The following is an 18341-nucleotide window of genomic DNA, read 5'->3' as shown; positions in this document are numbered from 1 at the left end:
CACATCCCTCATAGACAGGACATAAAATCATTATTCTGACAAGCAGCAGGTCAATGATCAAAGACCACCGTTGTCGCTGTTAATAGCTTACTGATAAGCAAACAGCAAAAACAAAATGGAATGCCAATGCTTAAGGACAAAAATGATGCTCTCACTTGCAAAAGTAGAAACCGTTTTTGTAACTAGGCCTGTTAAATGTAGGAGGGCCTAAGTGTTGCTTTGAATCATGCTTTTTATAGCCTGTATTGATTTTGCTGTACTTTATATGCAGTATCAGAGAAGCAACAAAGTTTGTGTGTCTCTGCAGAGCACATGATCCAGTTTTTTAGCATGTGTTAAGATCATTAGTATCATTGTCTTCCTCAGTTTCTATTTTTCTAATGACGCTTACAGGTTAGTTTGAAGGGTTAAATTATGTTAAGCAGTAATTGCACATTTATGCAACTCTGACTGTTTGCAATCTTTTCACTAATACTGTGTAAAGTAAAGCACAACATTTTTCCGGGATTCAATTACGTAATATGCATAATCAAATTGATTTTACAGATTACAATTATTATGCCTCAAGCCTTTCATATTCTAATCTGTCTTTTTTTCTGGCTCATAAAAATATTTCTTGTGCACTTTATTAAATTTTTCATTGCATATACAATGAAACAATTCTCTGACATGTTCATCTGTTTGGCATGGATGTTAATTCATCATATTGTTTGAATGGCATGACACCCATGTGCACATCAACAGCTCTGGACAATAACTGCTAATGGTTTAATGGCAGCTTTTGTATAATGTAACATTGTCATCTCTTGTTGGCTTAATTGCCTCCAACCTTTCCGAATAGCAATGAAATCATGAAGCATGTCCCCTGAAAATTAAGATCATATAGAATTAATTTCCACTGGTAAGTATGATTGCAAAGGAGTGCACCAATGTAGAAATCACGATTAGAGAAAACGTTTTGACACAGTTATTGCCAAGAACATCTTCTTCCTGCATTAAAAAAATTCAGACAAGGCTGTAAACATTTTTTTCTCCTACTTGACTTGTTATCCAGCTGTACAAACTGCACATGGTTAGTTCATGTGCAGCTCTAATCACTTGTGAAGACAGTGAGTCAGTGGGCCTCCATGAGACTCACTCATTACATCTGCCAACTATGGGTTCATCTGCTAAGTTACGCTCTGTATGAGATCATACACTCACAGTTTACTCACAGCGCTTGCATTTATCCGATGCTGGCTGCTCCACCCTCAGCAGGCAAGCTGGCATCGACCTTGGGGCAATGCGCTTGATCTTCGCGCACGCCTCACCTCTTAATGATAAAATGAGAAAACTGGGTCGGAGATGTACATTCCCACCAGAAATAGTGGGAAGTTAACATCTTCAGCTGAGCACCAGAACTTCCAACTGGGAAATCATCTCTAAATAAATCAAATGAGTTTCACAAATAGGTGAGGAGCCTATGGGAGGCCCAGGTTTGCTCCTGGGAGGAATGAACAAGTCTGGATGATTAACTGAGAAATGAATGACCTGCTCGTGTATCCACTAGAAACCTACTTGAGCAATCAAATGACTCTAAATTAAATGATATTTGGCACACTGAGTTCTTTATGGAGACTGATGTTGTTTTTCAAGACTATTTATTATCTCGGTTCAAAGGGATTTATTTATTCCCCTTGAGGAAAATCTGAAACCTTCCCTTCATTTTCTTGAACCTGTACTTTAAAACAAAGCATATTCAGACTTCAAGGTCTTCCATACAATTTGAGGCAAACTGAAAGAGTTATATTGTGTGCAGAAGAAAGGACAATTATAATGCATTCAGAGTCTTTTGTCTAGTTTTGCAGCTTTTAAAAGGAAAAAAAGTCCACAATAGTGCTTTAAATTCCCCAAGCTGTAACAAAAGACACAATTAGAAAGAGAGAAAGAGACTAACAGAGAGGAAGAGAGGGAAATCTAAAGCAAGCATCCATGCATGCATTTTAAAGCCTTAAAGATGTCTGCCATGTGAGATATTAACACTCACCAGAGTTGGGATCAGAGTTGCCATCAGCTTCAGTCCTCTTGTCGGGGGAGGCCTGCTCATAGAAGTCGTCCTGCGCCTGCACCAGAGGGAGAGGTTGTGTGAGGAGGGAGCCACTGCCAACAGGCTCGTGGTCCCCCAGACCGCTGTCACTGCAGCTCTCCTGAGAGCCATCCGGCAGGTGAAACGTGACGCGCCGCTGCGACTAGAACCAAGAGCACAAAACAGAGCCGCTGATGTTATAGTGCTCTGCTCTGCCCCCTTTCAAAATTTTATCTTTCACATTACAATTTTACTCTGAGCTCAACACGCTCACATATGCTGCTCAGCACGCTGAGTCCAGATCAGTCGAAATAAGCAGCTTTAGGAGTTTGTCTCATGATGTAAAATGTTTACATTTACAAAAAGGGTAAGGCACTGAAGGATAAGGGTTCTTTTTCAGAAAAAAACTGGGAATGATCGAGGAATACAAGTCTTTTTTTTTTTGACTTGAGCCGAGTTGTTGATGGGAAGGGGAGTTAACACAAGGTAAAAAAAACAGTCACGTTTCACTGCACAATGACAACCAATAACAACATGCAGATTAAACATCATGCACTGTAACAGAAATTCAGCAAATGCAGGGTCCAAAATATGTGAGCCCTTCATCAATGCACAGTGTAATTAATGTCAGACATAATTAATGAGGGCCAGGGAATTTCTGGATACTTGTGGCAGCATGTTGTCATGTTTGTGAGGCATGCTGCATAGAAATTAAGAGCCTGATTGTTTAGTTTGGGTTTCAGCTTGTTTGGCAAAGTCAAAGAGGCCTGCGGAGTTAACAGAAGTTGCCCCTAGGGTGTCCTTTCTCCCCAAATTCTGCACTCTCACCAAGGAAAGGAATCTTTTAACCCATATAGCGCTCCTAGGAAACGTTCGTTAGCCCGTCTGTTGCTGATCTGCATGGAAACACACACGCACATTGACGCACACATGCTGTCCTTAAAGCCATCCTGATTGAATTTCCAATTGTTAATTCCGAGTGTCTTTTCCCCGCGCTCTAATGACATTTTCCTCCGGCTTTTTCATAAGTCCAGACACAAGCCTCCAGCTAACCTTTCGTGAGCACAGAGAGGTCCCTGCCACATCCTTGGTGATGACAGACAGAGACGGCTTTTACAGTAATTATTGGCAAAAGCAAAGGTCAGCCAAGCTGCAGTCTAATGCAAATGACCTCATTATATATTTTAGAACTGTTCCAAAAGCATGCAACATTCAATTAAACAAGAGGAAGAAATAAATGAAGGAGGGAAAAATAGAGAGATGGCAAGAGAAAGGGGGTGCAGGCAGGAGACCATGGAAACTGGAAACTGGATGGAAAAATGGCAATTCATGTATTGTTGATTTTTTTTTTCTAGATAGATAGATAGATAGATAGATAGATAGATAGATAGATAGATAGATAGATAGATAGATAGATAGATAGATAGATAGATAGATAGATAGATAGATAGATAGATAGAACACTGTCAGCAGATCAACCTTGGAGGAAGTTGTCAGCCCTTACATGCCCCGCGGTGCTGCAGTGACACTGATGATGCTAAGCTGACAAAAGACTGGATGTATTAAAATGACAAGAGAATATTTCACATATTTCAAGGCTGACAGATATGACTGTGTGTGTTTGCCAGTGAAGTATGGTGTCGGCTGTGTTCATGACGTGTCACAGCTGATTTAAGTATGCATAGTTTTTAAGGTGCTTGACAAGCATTTTCTGTTGAAGTTAACAAAAAAAAAAAACTACCAAACAGAGTCAAATCTTTCCACTGCCATCAAACTGACCACTTTTACATCACTTGTTTGGGATTATCAGAAATAATAACAACCGGAATGTACAATAGTTTTATCTATTTAATTAAGGATTAGAGCAATGCCCCATACATAACGCCTTAGCAACAGAAAGCATAGAATCAAGTACATTAAATGTAAAGGTCTTGTAAAACAGAAAGAATCTGGATAAATGTCACAGCTAGTAATTATGAAGTATCAGATGATCAGATGTGGCATTTCAAACAGTGATGACATAAATGGGGCTAGAGTCCTCTGTAACGAGGACATTCACCATATGCCTGCTTGGTGTTAGAACATAAGTTTACTGAAGTAATGGCAGTTTTCAGATGGACATCGGACAGAAAACATGAACACAGTTTTTAAAAGGTAGAAGCTAGTCATTGGGGTTTCATATGTTTGGTTCGGATAAATGGCTACATAATTCTACATATAAAAAAAATCTTCTTGCACTTAATGGCAGCACCTGCAGCCAAATAATTTGTAGCACTTTGTCACACTAAGGTTTCCCTTTCTTTCAAATATTTTGCTTGTGTTGTATGTCACTTTAGACAAAAGCATCTGCTAAATGAAACTGTAGAACTGTAAGCCATTTATTACTTTGCCACTCCTGAAGAGTCAGACTGCTTTATGGACAATCATTTCACAGCCAAAACAGGTTTAAAATAAAACAAACAAGTTTATTACTATCCCCCAAACTGTAGATAAAAACACAATTACCTTTAAGAAATTCTTCTTTTTTTTTTTTTCACTAGTGATCATAACGCATGAAATCAATGAACTCATAGGGGAAGGCTGCCTATATAGAAAATTACAACATTTTTTCAACCTCTCAAAATGATGTTAAATTCAACTGATATGCAACAGCTACTGGACTGAAGGGCAAGCTAATCAAATCTTGGGTTTTGGGGGATTTGTTGCTTGGTTTTTATTATCAATAGGACTTTCTATGTGCATTTATATAGAAATATAATCAAATCAAATATAAAGTATGATGCAGAATAATTTCGCTCTGACTTGAAAAAAAATAGTTTTGCGAAACCAAAACCATTCCCCAACCTCAACCAAAGGGCTTCTGTTGCCTTGTTAACAGGATATTTTTCACAACCTTCACCAAAGGTTACTCAGTGTATCCAGTGACTACAGTGTGGCTGTAAACTCAGGACTCTGGTGTGACAGTCCTGCCCTTTGCATGCCCACCATCTAACCCCAGCCTCCTACTTGCAAATGGAGGTTGGTACACAAATGGGAAGCCATTCTTCCCTATAAACATTATGCAGCGAGCTAATGCTATGTCTCTGCAGCAAAGTAATGTACGACTGTGATTTCTAGACATTAGGTTGTATTACAAATATGAAACATATAATAGTATATGACACGTTTCTCAAATTCACAATAGGAACTGGCAGTAATCAATGAATACTTGGACAATGGATCTTCAGATGGAACCTTGCTCATTGCTGTGGCTAATGCTGTCAGTCTCTGATCACACCAGTTTGATGGAAAAACCATACATGTACGTACAAAGAAAAAAATAGCATGTAAATATGTAAATAATTGCATGCAACATATTTCATTCATCATTCTTAATTCTACGAGCTATAAATTAAGAGTTCCATTATGATTAGCATGCCTTGTCTGTTTCTGTGGATGTACTTAAGTCTAGTTATGCCTGTGCATGTGTTTATTTGTGGGTTTACGCGTGTTTGAAGATGTTTGTATTTCTCTGCCGCTGACAGTCACTTGAAGTAACATTAGCATAAGACCGGCTTAAACTATCCCTGCTGCCAGTTTACAAGATATTATGGCTTATCGTGCCTGCTAACCCTTATTATCCGCTTGTTTTTATAATTTGCCTGACCAAACACACTCACTTTAACAAACACAAAGCAAATAGCAGCACTTTGCCTGCTGGAAGCCTTAAATTCCAGCCAGCCTGCAAATTAACAAGAATAGAGTTTGCCCTTGGGTCTTCATAGAGAGGATGCAGTATTAAGCAAAGTGAAAATAAAATCTGACAGAGAAGCGTGAATGCCAACTATTGAAACATCACTCGCAACTTTAAACAAATCCTGTTATTAGAGAGTAAAAAGTGAAGAGTTTGAGCTTCAAACAAAAAACATGGCTCCATAAAAGCCTTCTCCAAAGTTCAAATTTTCCATCATGCTGCATAAGAAGTACAATAATTATCACCACTATTAGTTTTTGGAAAAGAAGATTGTAGCAGTCTGATAAATTGATTCAACTTTCATTAGTTTTATTGATTTAAAGCTTGCATTTTCATTTTTTAAGACGAACAAATACCTTCATAGTAAGATTGAGTATTGATTTTTTTAAGAAACAATCAGAGACGCTAAATGTAACAGATAAATAAAGTGGTAAATCGTCCATGAAATGATATACATAGTGCCTTTTAACACTAGTGTTTTGACTTCGTCCATACTCTGCTGCGTTAAAGCAGAGAGCCATGTCAACACCTCTGTTGAGAACTAAAATCCCAGGGTGAAATATAAAGAATGACTTTGCAGCAAAGACACAATCCCATCCAACACCAAACTGATACAACTTTTGGTTTTATGTGACAGAAAACAAATAGGGATAGAGCTTATGCCTCGGATCACAAGCTTTTCACTCCGCTCCCCCGTCTTTCTCCTCCTGAGTGTGACCATATGGAGCTCAGTGTGCAAGTCAAAAACAACTTCTGTGTGGTACTGTTTCCAAATGAGAACAATACAACATTTTAACATTTCCATAAAGGCAGACGTCTAATGAGAAATAAGCCCCACACACACTGAGCGGACACACACAGTCGCACACCCACACACACAGACACAAAATAATGCAACCTCCTCACCCCCACAAATAATCTTATCTAACAGCAGTCTGACACCTGCGGTGAGAGAACACTTCCCACGAGTCCGTTCTCACAATCAGACCACTGAGGGAGATCAGTCAAGCAGGAAAACAAAACTCACAAAAAGATCCCTCTCTGTCTCCCTGTGTCTCTCTTCCTTGCTCTCTTGCTTGCTCCTCTTCCCTTAGAGACCAAAGGTGCTGTGCCATCTGCTGGCCACCTTGGAAAATACATTTTTATTAATAAAAAGGCCACAGATTTGATTGTTGTGATTGATTTTTCTTCCTTTGTCACTCCTTCTCTTATTTACACATTTACACTGTTACTGCTGTTTCTAACTTGTGCTGAGGTGCTGATAACTCTAATGTGGAATCATGCATGTTCTTTTTTTAGTCTAGTTTTTGGAAGTACATTTGAGAGGCATACTCTATTTCCCACAGTTTTTAACAACAGCCATGACAAGCTGTAACATTCCATAAAACATCAAATCAAGTGAAACATTAGCAGATGATAGACTTTGCCTCCTGTCAACATAAATTCGGATTTCCCTAGGGATCATCCATAAGATGCAGTGCAGTCTCAGACAGGCAGGGCTCTATTTTGATGACATAAACATCCCCCAAAAAACAAGCTTTCAAACCAGCGTAAAACACAAAAAAAGGATGAAAGACGCAGAGATAAAAAGAGTTCCCAAACTTGTTTCTGTAAGCAACGCTGAAATAAAAAGTGACAAATAAATCACAATCTTCCCCCGTCTTTGATTCTGACTCTAATATTGACGTAGTCTGCTCCTGCTGCCTCTCCAGAGTCTTAACTCTGCTGCCTTCTGCTTTTCATCATTAAATCATAGCGAGGCAGTACTGAGAAACATCTGCATTCTGCCACATCCACAATGAGGCCCGATCAGTCACTCCCTTTGCATGGTGCTGCAGCAACAAACACAAACGCACAGTGACAAACACAGAGATGCATGAATCTCCATCACATCTGACCCATTTCCAAAATTGCAAGCTAGGAAGTGGACATGTAGTGTGCGTGTGCATGTGTGTGTTTGTGTGTGTTTGTGTGTATGTGTGAGTCGAACAGCAGTGTGCCTTGTGTAAGTCATTTACAGAACACTTGCTTAGCGTGTGATTATCAGCACAGTCCATCATTCTGACTCTTTCTGGGCTAAATGATCTTATGCAGATTTATGGCTGCAGTATACAGGCACGCCTGCTTGTTTATCCCTCCTTCAACTATTTATTGTGTAACCCACATATGAGGCACACATTTTTTTCTCATTAAACAGCTTAAAAATCCATGTGCAGTCACACAGCATGTTCATCAGCACACTCACACTCTCACCTGCCATCTTTCACAGATGTCACTAAGTGACAAGTCGTCACCAGAGCCCTCAAAGTTCAATTTGTTTTCTTTTGATCCATCTACACCTCCCTAATTAGCTCAGTCTTATCCCACTTTCATACATTAGCACAGGCGGCCCTCCCCACTGTTTCTGTGCTTGTTAAATAGAAATTTGAGTTTAGCCCAATTTGTGTTAGTCATGCCGGCAATATCACATTAAAATGACAAAGGATGTGAAATGACACCGTTCCTTTTTAAAATGTGTTTGTAAAACTGATAATAAAATGCAAAAATATTGTTTAAATTACAGATGCTGTGCAGGAGTGAGTCAGGGCTGGGTAATGTGCCGAGGATGGAGAAAAATAAGGAGGAGGAGGAAGATAAAAAAAGGAGAAGGGAGGTAGTAAACTGTCGACACTGAAATTATCACCAAACCAGTAAGAAATAAGTCTTATCACTTTGTAAAACACAGCTTAAAAGTGTATTAGCATATTCATAATGCTTGGTCCGGGTCTGGAACTCATAACCTGAAGCACAAAAGTATGAGCGTGATCTGGAGCTTCTCAAAAAAATGAGAAGCAAGAAATGAAATCACACTTTGACTTGGGGAGACACTGAGGTTGCAGGCAGAGAAAGATTTCAAACAAAGACAAAAATCTAATAATTAAGACAAATTTCTGCAATTTGGGTGCCTCAGCTAAAGAAAACAGATTTAATTTTTGCTTTTTTGCATCAGTTACTACTCTACTAGCAAAAACATGCTGTATAGGCCCCATTTATAACTACTCTAATAGTATACATGACAGTTAGATACAATAAAATGTAAGATGGTATTCTAAAATTTGACTTACTAAACAAACTATATTCACTATAATGTCACAACTAGTTTGGTAAGAAACTATGCATCTTTTTCAGAACTGCAAATAGAAAATGATTTTAAAGCTCTGCTAGCTCTCTTTTTGCTAATTCAACATATCTGCTGGATTGTTCTTGGAGAAGAGTCTTTAAATTCAGTTTGGCAAGTTTTCTTTTAATTGAGTAAAAGTGTGGGAAGGTACTGGCCTAATTAGTTTTACAGTTTTTTGAGTAAAAGCAGACATTGGCTTCATAGTTCACGTCAACTCGAAACATCTGAACATTTCTGCTTAATTGGAACCAGGTTTTGGCGAAACATGCAGCATCAGTTTGAAACTTTTGGTGTTTGCTGTTGCAGTGGAAGTTGAGACTGTTGGCCCACAAAGCTGGTTGAGGAAGTTTGGGAAAGTTTATGCAAATGTTTATTTTCCTTCATGGGAAGGAAGATTTTTCTGTCGCAAGAATAAATTGGTATAAACAAGAGGGACAAGATCACATTAATAAAACAGCAAATGTCAAATGCGTTAACTGAGCCTGTATTTATGGATTTTTATGGCCTCAAGGGTGCAAAGCAACATGCCATAAACAGGCATATTTTACCCTTGAAAAAATCCATCTCAACTAGTTGTAGCTGCTGTAACCAAAGGCTTAATAGAATTAAGGCAAAGTCTCAGTACTGTCCTCCATTGCTTTTAGGGGGAAGTGATGGCACATTTAGCAGCAAAGACAACAACAAGAAAGTGGAGTTGAGGCCATTTGTTTTGGAAATGGCCCACACCCACACACAAAAACAAACAAACAAACAAAACCTAAATCTGTTAACAGCAAATCAGACCACACAGTGAGTCTTAGATGACTCATGAATTGTAAAGTTTCAAGATATAAAAATAGGTAACAACATCCTCAAACAACCTGGACTTTTAATTTAAATTTTCAACAGCAATTAACAGTTTCAACAGCAAATAACAGTTTCAACATTGAGGGTGATAACAATTGTGAGCTAGCTAACTTAAAAGTTATTCATCAGTGTTGCACAAGTATCATACGCGGAATTTCTGTTTCAAGGTTTCATTCAAATATCCGTCCCTTTACTCTATTGCCTTGAGCAAAGCTTAAGCAACATTGTGTAAAATCTGATCCAAGAACCTTTGGAATGAATGAGCTGAAAGTAATTCTTTTTTACTAGAAATGTTTCATGAGGCTGTACAAAAGTTCCTGGAATGAGGTTGTCTGGCAGCTTTAAACCATTGTAGCGTGGATTCATGCAAAAGATATGCTCTCGATGTTACAGGCTACATTGCTTGAGGAACAAACCTTCTAGGATTATCTCTGTCGACTTCAGGATCCTTCTCTAAGTAGCTGAAGTTAAGCTTTAACTACAGCTAACAGGCACAGTGATGGTTGAGGTAACTGAGCCTGACACCAGAGGCTGCCTACAGCTGGGAACATGGAATGAATGCATCGCCTCAGCATGCATATCAAGCTTTAACATACAATAGATACATTCCACTGGGATATTCTACCAAGCTCCATTTTGTTGGAATCTCAGGTGCTGGGCACGTGTGGTTTTAGATTTTTACATTTTAGTCTGAGACCAGGAACAAAAAATCACCAATCTATATAGAATTTACCCCAGCCGACTTCTTCAGAGAGATGAAATCTGATTTATAATTGATGTCATCTTACACCACCTGGGGCTACATCTGGACATCTTTGACTCATCTACTCCTTTTTTCACTCTCCACCCTGCACTGACCTCTTTCTTTTTTTCTGATGGATTCCACCACTCCCTCCTTCTCCCTCTCCCTGCTCGGCTCTTCATCCTCACTTTGGTGTGCTGTTAAATAACCTGCTTGGGCTGAGTGAGAACTGCGAGACAGGAGCAGTTCAACCAGCTTCCCTCTGTGCCTTAAGCAGAGCCCAAGAAACCTGTGCAACTGCCACAGAGCATTAGCTACAAAGTTAACCACTACTGACTCACTCATCGCTTCTCCCCTCCGCAGACATCCACAGCCATAAAATGAGAGACACAGCAATTCTTCTCTGTGTGTGTCTCCTGCATCAGGATGAAGGATTTGACACTCAGAGACAGTTAACTACAGAGCAGAGCGGGCGAGGCCCTGAGCACTGAATGGGGAAGCTTGATGTGTTTATGAGTTACAGTCCATGTGATCTCACTGCTGCACTCAGCTGTAGCAATGAAGTCACTGTTCTGTGGTGCTGTGGAGGGTGTTTGCTTCTATTTACACACAAATACAAAAGCTTCTGAGGCATACCTTTTGTGGCAGCGCAGTAATAAAAAGCATTACAAATATTAAAAGGTAATGAAAAATGAATGAAACACATCCATTCATGGTGCATTAACAAGCTGCATTTATTCACACTCATGCAAAACCAAAGGATAATCACACTGCTCTCTATGATTAATAATAACCTACAACCCTATTAGCTGTCATGAAATCCTATTTGTGCTTCCATTACACCAAACAGGTACAGAAGCACACATTTGTTTAGGCGGATCTCTGTTTATCCTGCAGAAATAATGGCTATTTACACAGCCATGATTATCCAGCTTTGAGAGATCAAATGCAAATCAATGCAGCAGGGAGCTTTGGTTGACTTTGGCAATGAGTGATCAAAATTTCCCCCATTTTTTATTGCATTCACTCAAAAATATAAGGTTTGTAAGATTGCTGTTGTTTGTTCATAGAACAGCAAACAAACAGATGAGTATGGAGAATGGTAATCTGGTTTTCTTTGTTTATTTACACTTATCCTATTTTTGATGGCAGCTGATGGATAGCTCAGCTTATTAGCACCAGACTCAAGATGGCATCTCCCATCAGTCTTAGAAAAAGAAAATACATATCAGCAGGGAGCAGCACGGCTTTTAAGTGTGATTTGCAAAGTGAGGGATGTGTTATTATGGCTTCTCTTTACGTATCAAATAAGGAAGTCTACAAAAACAATAAAGACAGTCAGATAGCATAAGTCTAAAATTTGACGTGCAAAAATCAGACCAATTTCTTTGCTGTTGAGTCCAATTTTTGTTTCATACTGCTTTGTATTTCACTCTTTTTGCTTATCCCTGTAAACAATAAAATTATTTTATTCCTCCCTCCATTAATGGGAACAAGGTATTATGAGGGTGTTAATCTAATAAATTTAGGTTGGAAATATGCAACTAATCCACACATTAAATTTATAAGCCCCTACATTATCACAATCTCTTGTTTAAAAGAGCGAACCCAACTGACTGGAAAATTAGTGAAGTGCTACAAAGTGCTAAAACCTAATGACATGGACAACAACTGATTAGTCTGATACTGCAGCTTAAACAGAATCTGTATGCACAGTGGCTGCTGTTTAAAGACAATGAAACAATAAAAGGCATTGTGCAGTGTTATCGCTCAGTGCTCTAAGCAGCATTTTTTTTAATTTAAGTTAAAGGCTGAAATAAATTGAAAAGCCTTTGTGGAGCAATACAGCACTCTAATAAGAGTCTTGTACTATAGCAGAATGTAATTGTCAGTAAGAGAAGACATTCTGTAATCTCTGTTTGCGTGAAATCCCCTGACACGGCAACTTGTGAGCACCCTCCAAAGCAGCAGATGTTTATGCCACTGGATAACGGAGAGAAAGTGATAACCAAAGTGATGTTTGATGCTGAAGCTCCATGGCAAGGTGCTGACAGTGGCATCAAACAGCACTATCGACACACTGCACCTCGAGTCTATGCAAGGATGAGAATGCATACGGCATACTTGTCTGCGTGCATTCACATGTACACTGGAGAGACGTTTTACATTTTTTCTGCAAAGTTTGAGCACATTCTGTGCCTTTTTGGGTAAATACTGCACATGTTCTTGTATGATTGGATCAAGAGCAAGTGTTGAGTGATGGACAACATGCTCACATGAAAACCCTAAACAATGCCACACGTATGGGAAAGTACAGTTAAACACAGTACAACCAGTGTGACTTTTGTATAACTTATAGGAACACAAATACTGCCACAAATAGCATGTGGCATAATCACAAAGATAAAGAGAAGTGATGTCTGTTTAATTGACAGACTTAAGTTGTCCAATGTGAATGTGTGGTATAAGTGAGTTTTGAAACTTGGCACAATTAGTATGTAGGTGAGTATTTTAATTGGATGAGTGTTCTTTGAAACATCTGTGGCTGTTTAAGTTGTAAATGTTGTATGAAAACACTTTTTTCACAGTAACAACTCTGATCCTATGGTTTTTTCACCATTATTTTCATATATTTGCTTTCTGTTTAAAGCTCCCATAACAAACTGTCAGCTTGAGTTGATTTTGCTGACTTTGTCATGTACATGTATGAATAGTGTTTGTTTTTTTAAATCCATCCATCCATCCATCCATCCATCCATCCATCCATCCATCCATCCATCAAACTATTATCTTTATTGTTTATCATGCTTATCCCAGTTAGGGTCACAGTGGGGCTGGAGCCCATAACCCAGCTGTCCTGGGGCGAAAGGTTAGGTACACCTTGGACAGGATGCCAGTTCATCAAAGGAAAAAAAATCTCAACCATTTTGACTCGACCCCAGCCAGCATGGTCTGACATAGTTGGTATTGTTTGCTTTTTTTTGGTCAAAAAGAGGGTTTAATATCAATTTCAGTCTGTTTCATAACTGGCTAAAAATGTATCATATGAGCTTTGAATAGGGCCATGGTACCACTTCTCATTTCTTGTTACATGATGGCGTGTTCTAAAATTTTTGAGATCAAATCCTCCTTTTTTCACTTTAACCCCATGTATTATCAAAATTAAGGTGGCCCATCATATTTCATGTGAATAAAAAGGCTTTAAGACATGATTCACACCTCTACTGAAAAATGTGTCAATGAGGATATCTGAACCTCATTCCCCTCTTATTAAAGCTACAAATCCTCATTGTAGGATCCATTCGAGTTGATATAGCACCATGTGTACACCTGCTACCAATCTGCCATTTCACCAATCAGAAAATGAGAAACTAACTTTTTTTGAGAAGACAGTCATAGTGAGGAAATACAATTAAGCTCCATCCTTAATAATTAATTTTATGGTCAATGATCTTACCAACAATTATTTCTGATGCAACTAATCATCTGGAAAATAAGAATCACCCAGACCTTTTTCCATTTGTTTTGTTGCCAAGCAGCCAGCAATTTCCCTCCAATAGTTTTCTAGTGAAAGCAAGGCGCCAGCATAATGCATGGTGCTGGATAGTGTCGCAGAGCATAATTTGTTTTTGTTTGTATGTGATCGGTTGCCCGTTTGCATTTCAGGAGTCTGCGACAGGAGAGGGAAAAAACACTTCTTTCCTTCTGTGTTTCTGCTTTTTTTCACTGATGGAAAATCATTCAGTCAAAATGTAGACCAAAGCTGGAGTATATGTTTACCTACAGTAGCAGAGGAGCAATTTTCAGCATTGTTGCATCTCTAGGTATGATGTCTGTTATTCTTTTACCTTTATTGTGAACATGCAGGAGGACAGAGACTAGATTTACACTTGATCAGCTGAGGGGGAAAATACAGGGAACGTGAGAGACAGAGAGATTGGAATGAATATTAATGGAGCAGAACACATTTTCCGCCATGTGAGAGGCCATATATTATTTGTTTTGTAAGGTAAATAAGTAAAGGGAAAGGCTGAAACTGATGACTGAAAATGATAGCCTGAGTTACTCTTTCTTTAACACAATTAGTGTCAATCCTTACTTGTGGGAACCTGTGTGAGAAAATGTGCATAAAACCTACATAAAGGTCATTTTTGCCATAACTTCTCTGCAGATTTGTTTGTAACTCTGTTTTTCAAGGCTGTTGTAACCCCTAAATCCACCATTCAGTGCTGCGTTGAAATTTGATAAACAGTTGATTCAGTATTGTTCAACTATAGCGCCCATACACTCCCAACAAACCTCAACCACTTTTCGTGTTGCACTGAATGCAGCTGCTACCCATTAGCAGTGAGCATACCAGCAGCGCATTAGCCTGTCCTGACCTGTGACCTGCCCCCAAAAACACAGATTTACTGACATATGCATCATAACGTTGAGTTTTCCTCAAATGACTCCTGCTTGGAAAATCTAACCTCAGATGAACGAACCAACAGAAACATTGGCATGTTTGTGTGAAAATACTCTTTTCCTGACTCTAGCATGTGTTTCAAAAATTGGATGCTTCAAACCCTTTCCTACCGGGTCTGGAGGGAGGGTATAAGCAGCACTCACAAATAATATGGTATAATTTAATCTCCACGTATCCTATTGCTGTATAGACACATGGAATATTCAAGTAGGATGGTCTGCTCATGGTAACAATAGCTGCTTTCTTCCAGGAAGGTTGAAGTTGTTTTTTTTTCTCCTTACAACCATAACTCATGTACACTTGTTCCCACTGTTGCCTTCGTACATTATGTGGACAAAGGCCATTTGTAGAGCCATTTGCATCAACTCACACATATAGCTTTAGCCATACGCCATAAAAATATTTGTATGCACACAAGGGCTAGTCATAGGAAACTGTTTTGTTTGTGCCAAGAGCAGAAAGCTAGCAAATCTAAGCTAAGTTCTTTCAAATCCATCTATGGTCACATGAGACCAAAGTGTCTCTTTACCCAAAACTCATTTAAAATAATGCAAAATTCTTGTCAACCTAAGGAAACTAACACTTTCTTTGAGCAGCTTCTCAACATCAAACTTTTTGCTATTTGAAAATGTTCATTTTTTTGATACTGACACCATTACATGCATCCTCATATCCTTGGTGTTGCATCTTGAGGAGCCTTTTGGTTAAGCATCACAGCTTTAATCATAAAACTGTGATATTGCTGTCTGGTTTAACAGTTGGCTTAAAATAATAATAAGAAGAAGAAGATCAACAAGCTCTCTGCTAAAAATTCAGCAGAGAACCACAGTGTCTGTTGTCAGTTCAACAGAAGCCTCCCTAAACTTGTGGCCTAGCTGCACAGGAAGGTCCCCTTGAATAATGAAACAATGCTGCCTTTTTCTTTTGTTCCATTACAAAATGGACAACTCAAAACTTTAAAAGCAGGTCTGTGACTCAGATGTCTCACTGCTGTCATTTAGTCAGTGAAAGTGTTACCTCCTTTATGCACAGCATCACCTTTAGCTCTGGTGTTGCTGGGTACTGGCCCTGACTGTATCAGAATTAAAACATCAGCATCAAACTGACTTTGTTCTTCCTGTTCATGCCCCGTCTTCTCATTTTGTCTCCTTCTTAGTCCCTGTTTCTTTTTCTCATCTTTCTCCTTTTGTGACCCCCTCAGCCACAGTTTCTGGAGTCTAAGTGCTTACACTAACAGCCTGAGGCAAGATGCCCTGATTTCCCACAGCGGGAGGAAGGCCTCCCTGTGACGGCCTTGCCTTTTAAAGCAGTGGTCAGGTTGTGCAGGCATATTGATGTTCTCAGCTGCTGATCTTCTCCTGCCAAACTAATCTTCATAGACTTTCTACTTTTGGATTATCTTAAGTCAGAAATCACTTTGGAACTAAAATCAATGAGCACCCTACATGGCACATTGTTTGCCTTAGTATGTCTTTGAAGTAGAAGGAAGGAAGGGGGTCACTTGATCCTGGCTTTATCAGTGAAGTCATATTTGATACTCAGGGAGTAGAAATGAGGGGAACACAAACCTGCAGGATCAAATGCAGAAGTGAAGTAGTACCCAGTGTCAGTTAAGTACAAATGAGTGGTACACTGAGAGCTGTGCTGAGACGATGGTCTGGTCCAGCAGTTACACCATGAACCCGTTGAACAGAGGCTGTACCTCTCCAAACGGGCAGCCCAGGTTCACATGGAACCTGTGGCTCTTTGCAGCATGTCACTCCTCACTCTTACACCCACTTTCTTACTCCATTCACTGTTCTGCCTCCTGATAATGGCAATAAAAGCACAGGACTAAACTTAAAGAAAAAAAAAAAAACTATGAGCAGTTCTGCTGCAATAGCCTAAAGGCTGTTTTTTTGCCCAGTGGTTAACATGTCAGCTAAACAGGCAAAGATTACCGGTCCGTCTCCCTGGAAGGTCATAAATTACAGATAACGGGTATAAATAATTCAGTTCATGCCAAAAAAGGAATACTTCCTCGGGGGATATAACTGGCTATATTTTCAGTTTCAAGGAACTATCTATGAGCAAACTGTATTTCTTTTTCTATATTACAGTTTTACAAACATGACTTGGTGTTACAGGAGAATCTCACTGAAAAATAAACTGTTGCAATGCAACTTAGAATAATTGTGAGAGTATTTAATGCAGCTATTTGTCTTAAGACTGGTATGCCTTTTGTAAATCCCAATACCCCATAAGAAAAGGAAGAAAAAACAAATGAATGCATTTGCAAGAAATGGAGTAATCCGAAACATAAAGACTGTAATTACTGTATTTGTATTTGAGACTATAGACCCAGTTTTCTGCACAGAGAAAAAGAAGGTGGTAAATGTATCCAAACTGTGCTTGTACCTCAGGCCAAAATCTTAAAATAGCATAATTTCCTCTGTTGTAACCAAAGTAGCTGACTGAGTGAATTTATGTACAACAGTTATGAAAAGTCTAATGCAGCTCTGAGCAGGAGTAAAAGCTTATGGAGGAAAGGAAAGGAAGGGAAGGGATTTTTTTTCTAAGTTAGACCCCAAATAATGACCAGGAATCAGATTCCTAACACTTCAGATAAAAATTAAAGGCGCTGGAAAGATCTGAAAAATCCAAACGTTTAATTGTGCCCAAGCCAAATGTTTCCCTGTCAATCAACTTGAAGAAACTCCACAACCAGAATGTTTTAATGCAGCATTTAGAGCTGCAGGCTCACCGCACACCCCCTTAATATTGTGACGCCATTCCCTCTTGATAATATTCCCATTTTGGCAAAAAGATATGTTTAGCAAGTCATGGATACACACTTAAAATATATGCTTGCTGTTGAAGAATATCCTGGGGCAATAACTTATTACACATCTAGTAATAAAATCCCTGGAGAGAGAAAAACAAGGATGTCTGGGAGTTACATAAGCTGTAACTCGAGCTCAGCTGTTTTGGAAAGATGGGTTCCTCCATCCCGCATCCATACAAAAGACAACTAAGTGGCAGACACTCAGAACAACAGGTATATAAGTGTTTGCAAATTTGCATGTCCCCACTTGGGACGCTCTTACAACCTGCCAAATGATATCCCAACTGGGACACAGCACTGCCGTCATCCAAAAAAAAAGTGATGTATATTGGTTTTTTACTCTGTCATCATCCCTCGTTACCAATTTATGACAGAACAGCAGAGGGGAAAAAAACAATATTTGGTGTGAGGAAAAAGGGGTGACAGACAGGATGAAGAGGAAAAAAGAGGACGTAGGATGAAAGTCGTAATATTAGTTTAAAGAGACAGCTGCAATATTCACA

At 39.1% G+C, this 18341-nt stretch overlaps 1 protein-coding gene across 3 annotated transcripts in view; it reads right to left on the bottom strand.

Moving 5' to 3' along the window:
* The window catches only part of pcdh9 (protocadherin 9), a 219806-nt gene that overhangs the window by 63822 nt on the left and 137643 nt on the right, over positions 1-18341 (bottom strand). For 2 of the 3 annotated variants that reach the window (XM_074665937.1, XM_074665938.1), the window contains one exon: positions 2027-2228. In XM_074665937.1, the coding sequence (XP_074522038.1) occupies positions 2027-2228 (202 nt within the window). The remainder of the gene's footprint in view (positions 1-2026; positions 2229-18341) is intronic. The other variant, XM_074665939.1, reaches the window with a different exon arrangement.

This window comes from Halichoeres trimaculatus, unplaced genomic scaffold, assembly GCF_033239565.1.
Source record: "Halichoeres trimaculatus isolate MK-OKI-2021-1 unplaced genomic scaffold, fHalTri1.1 fHalTri1_scaffold_3, whole genome shotgun sequence".
In the NCBI taxonomy this organism is placed as follows: Eukaryota; Metazoa; Chordata; class Actinopteri; order Labriformes; family Labridae; genus Halichoeres; species Halichoeres trimaculatus.
This window is presented reverse-complemented; position numbering and strand designations above follow the sequence as displayed.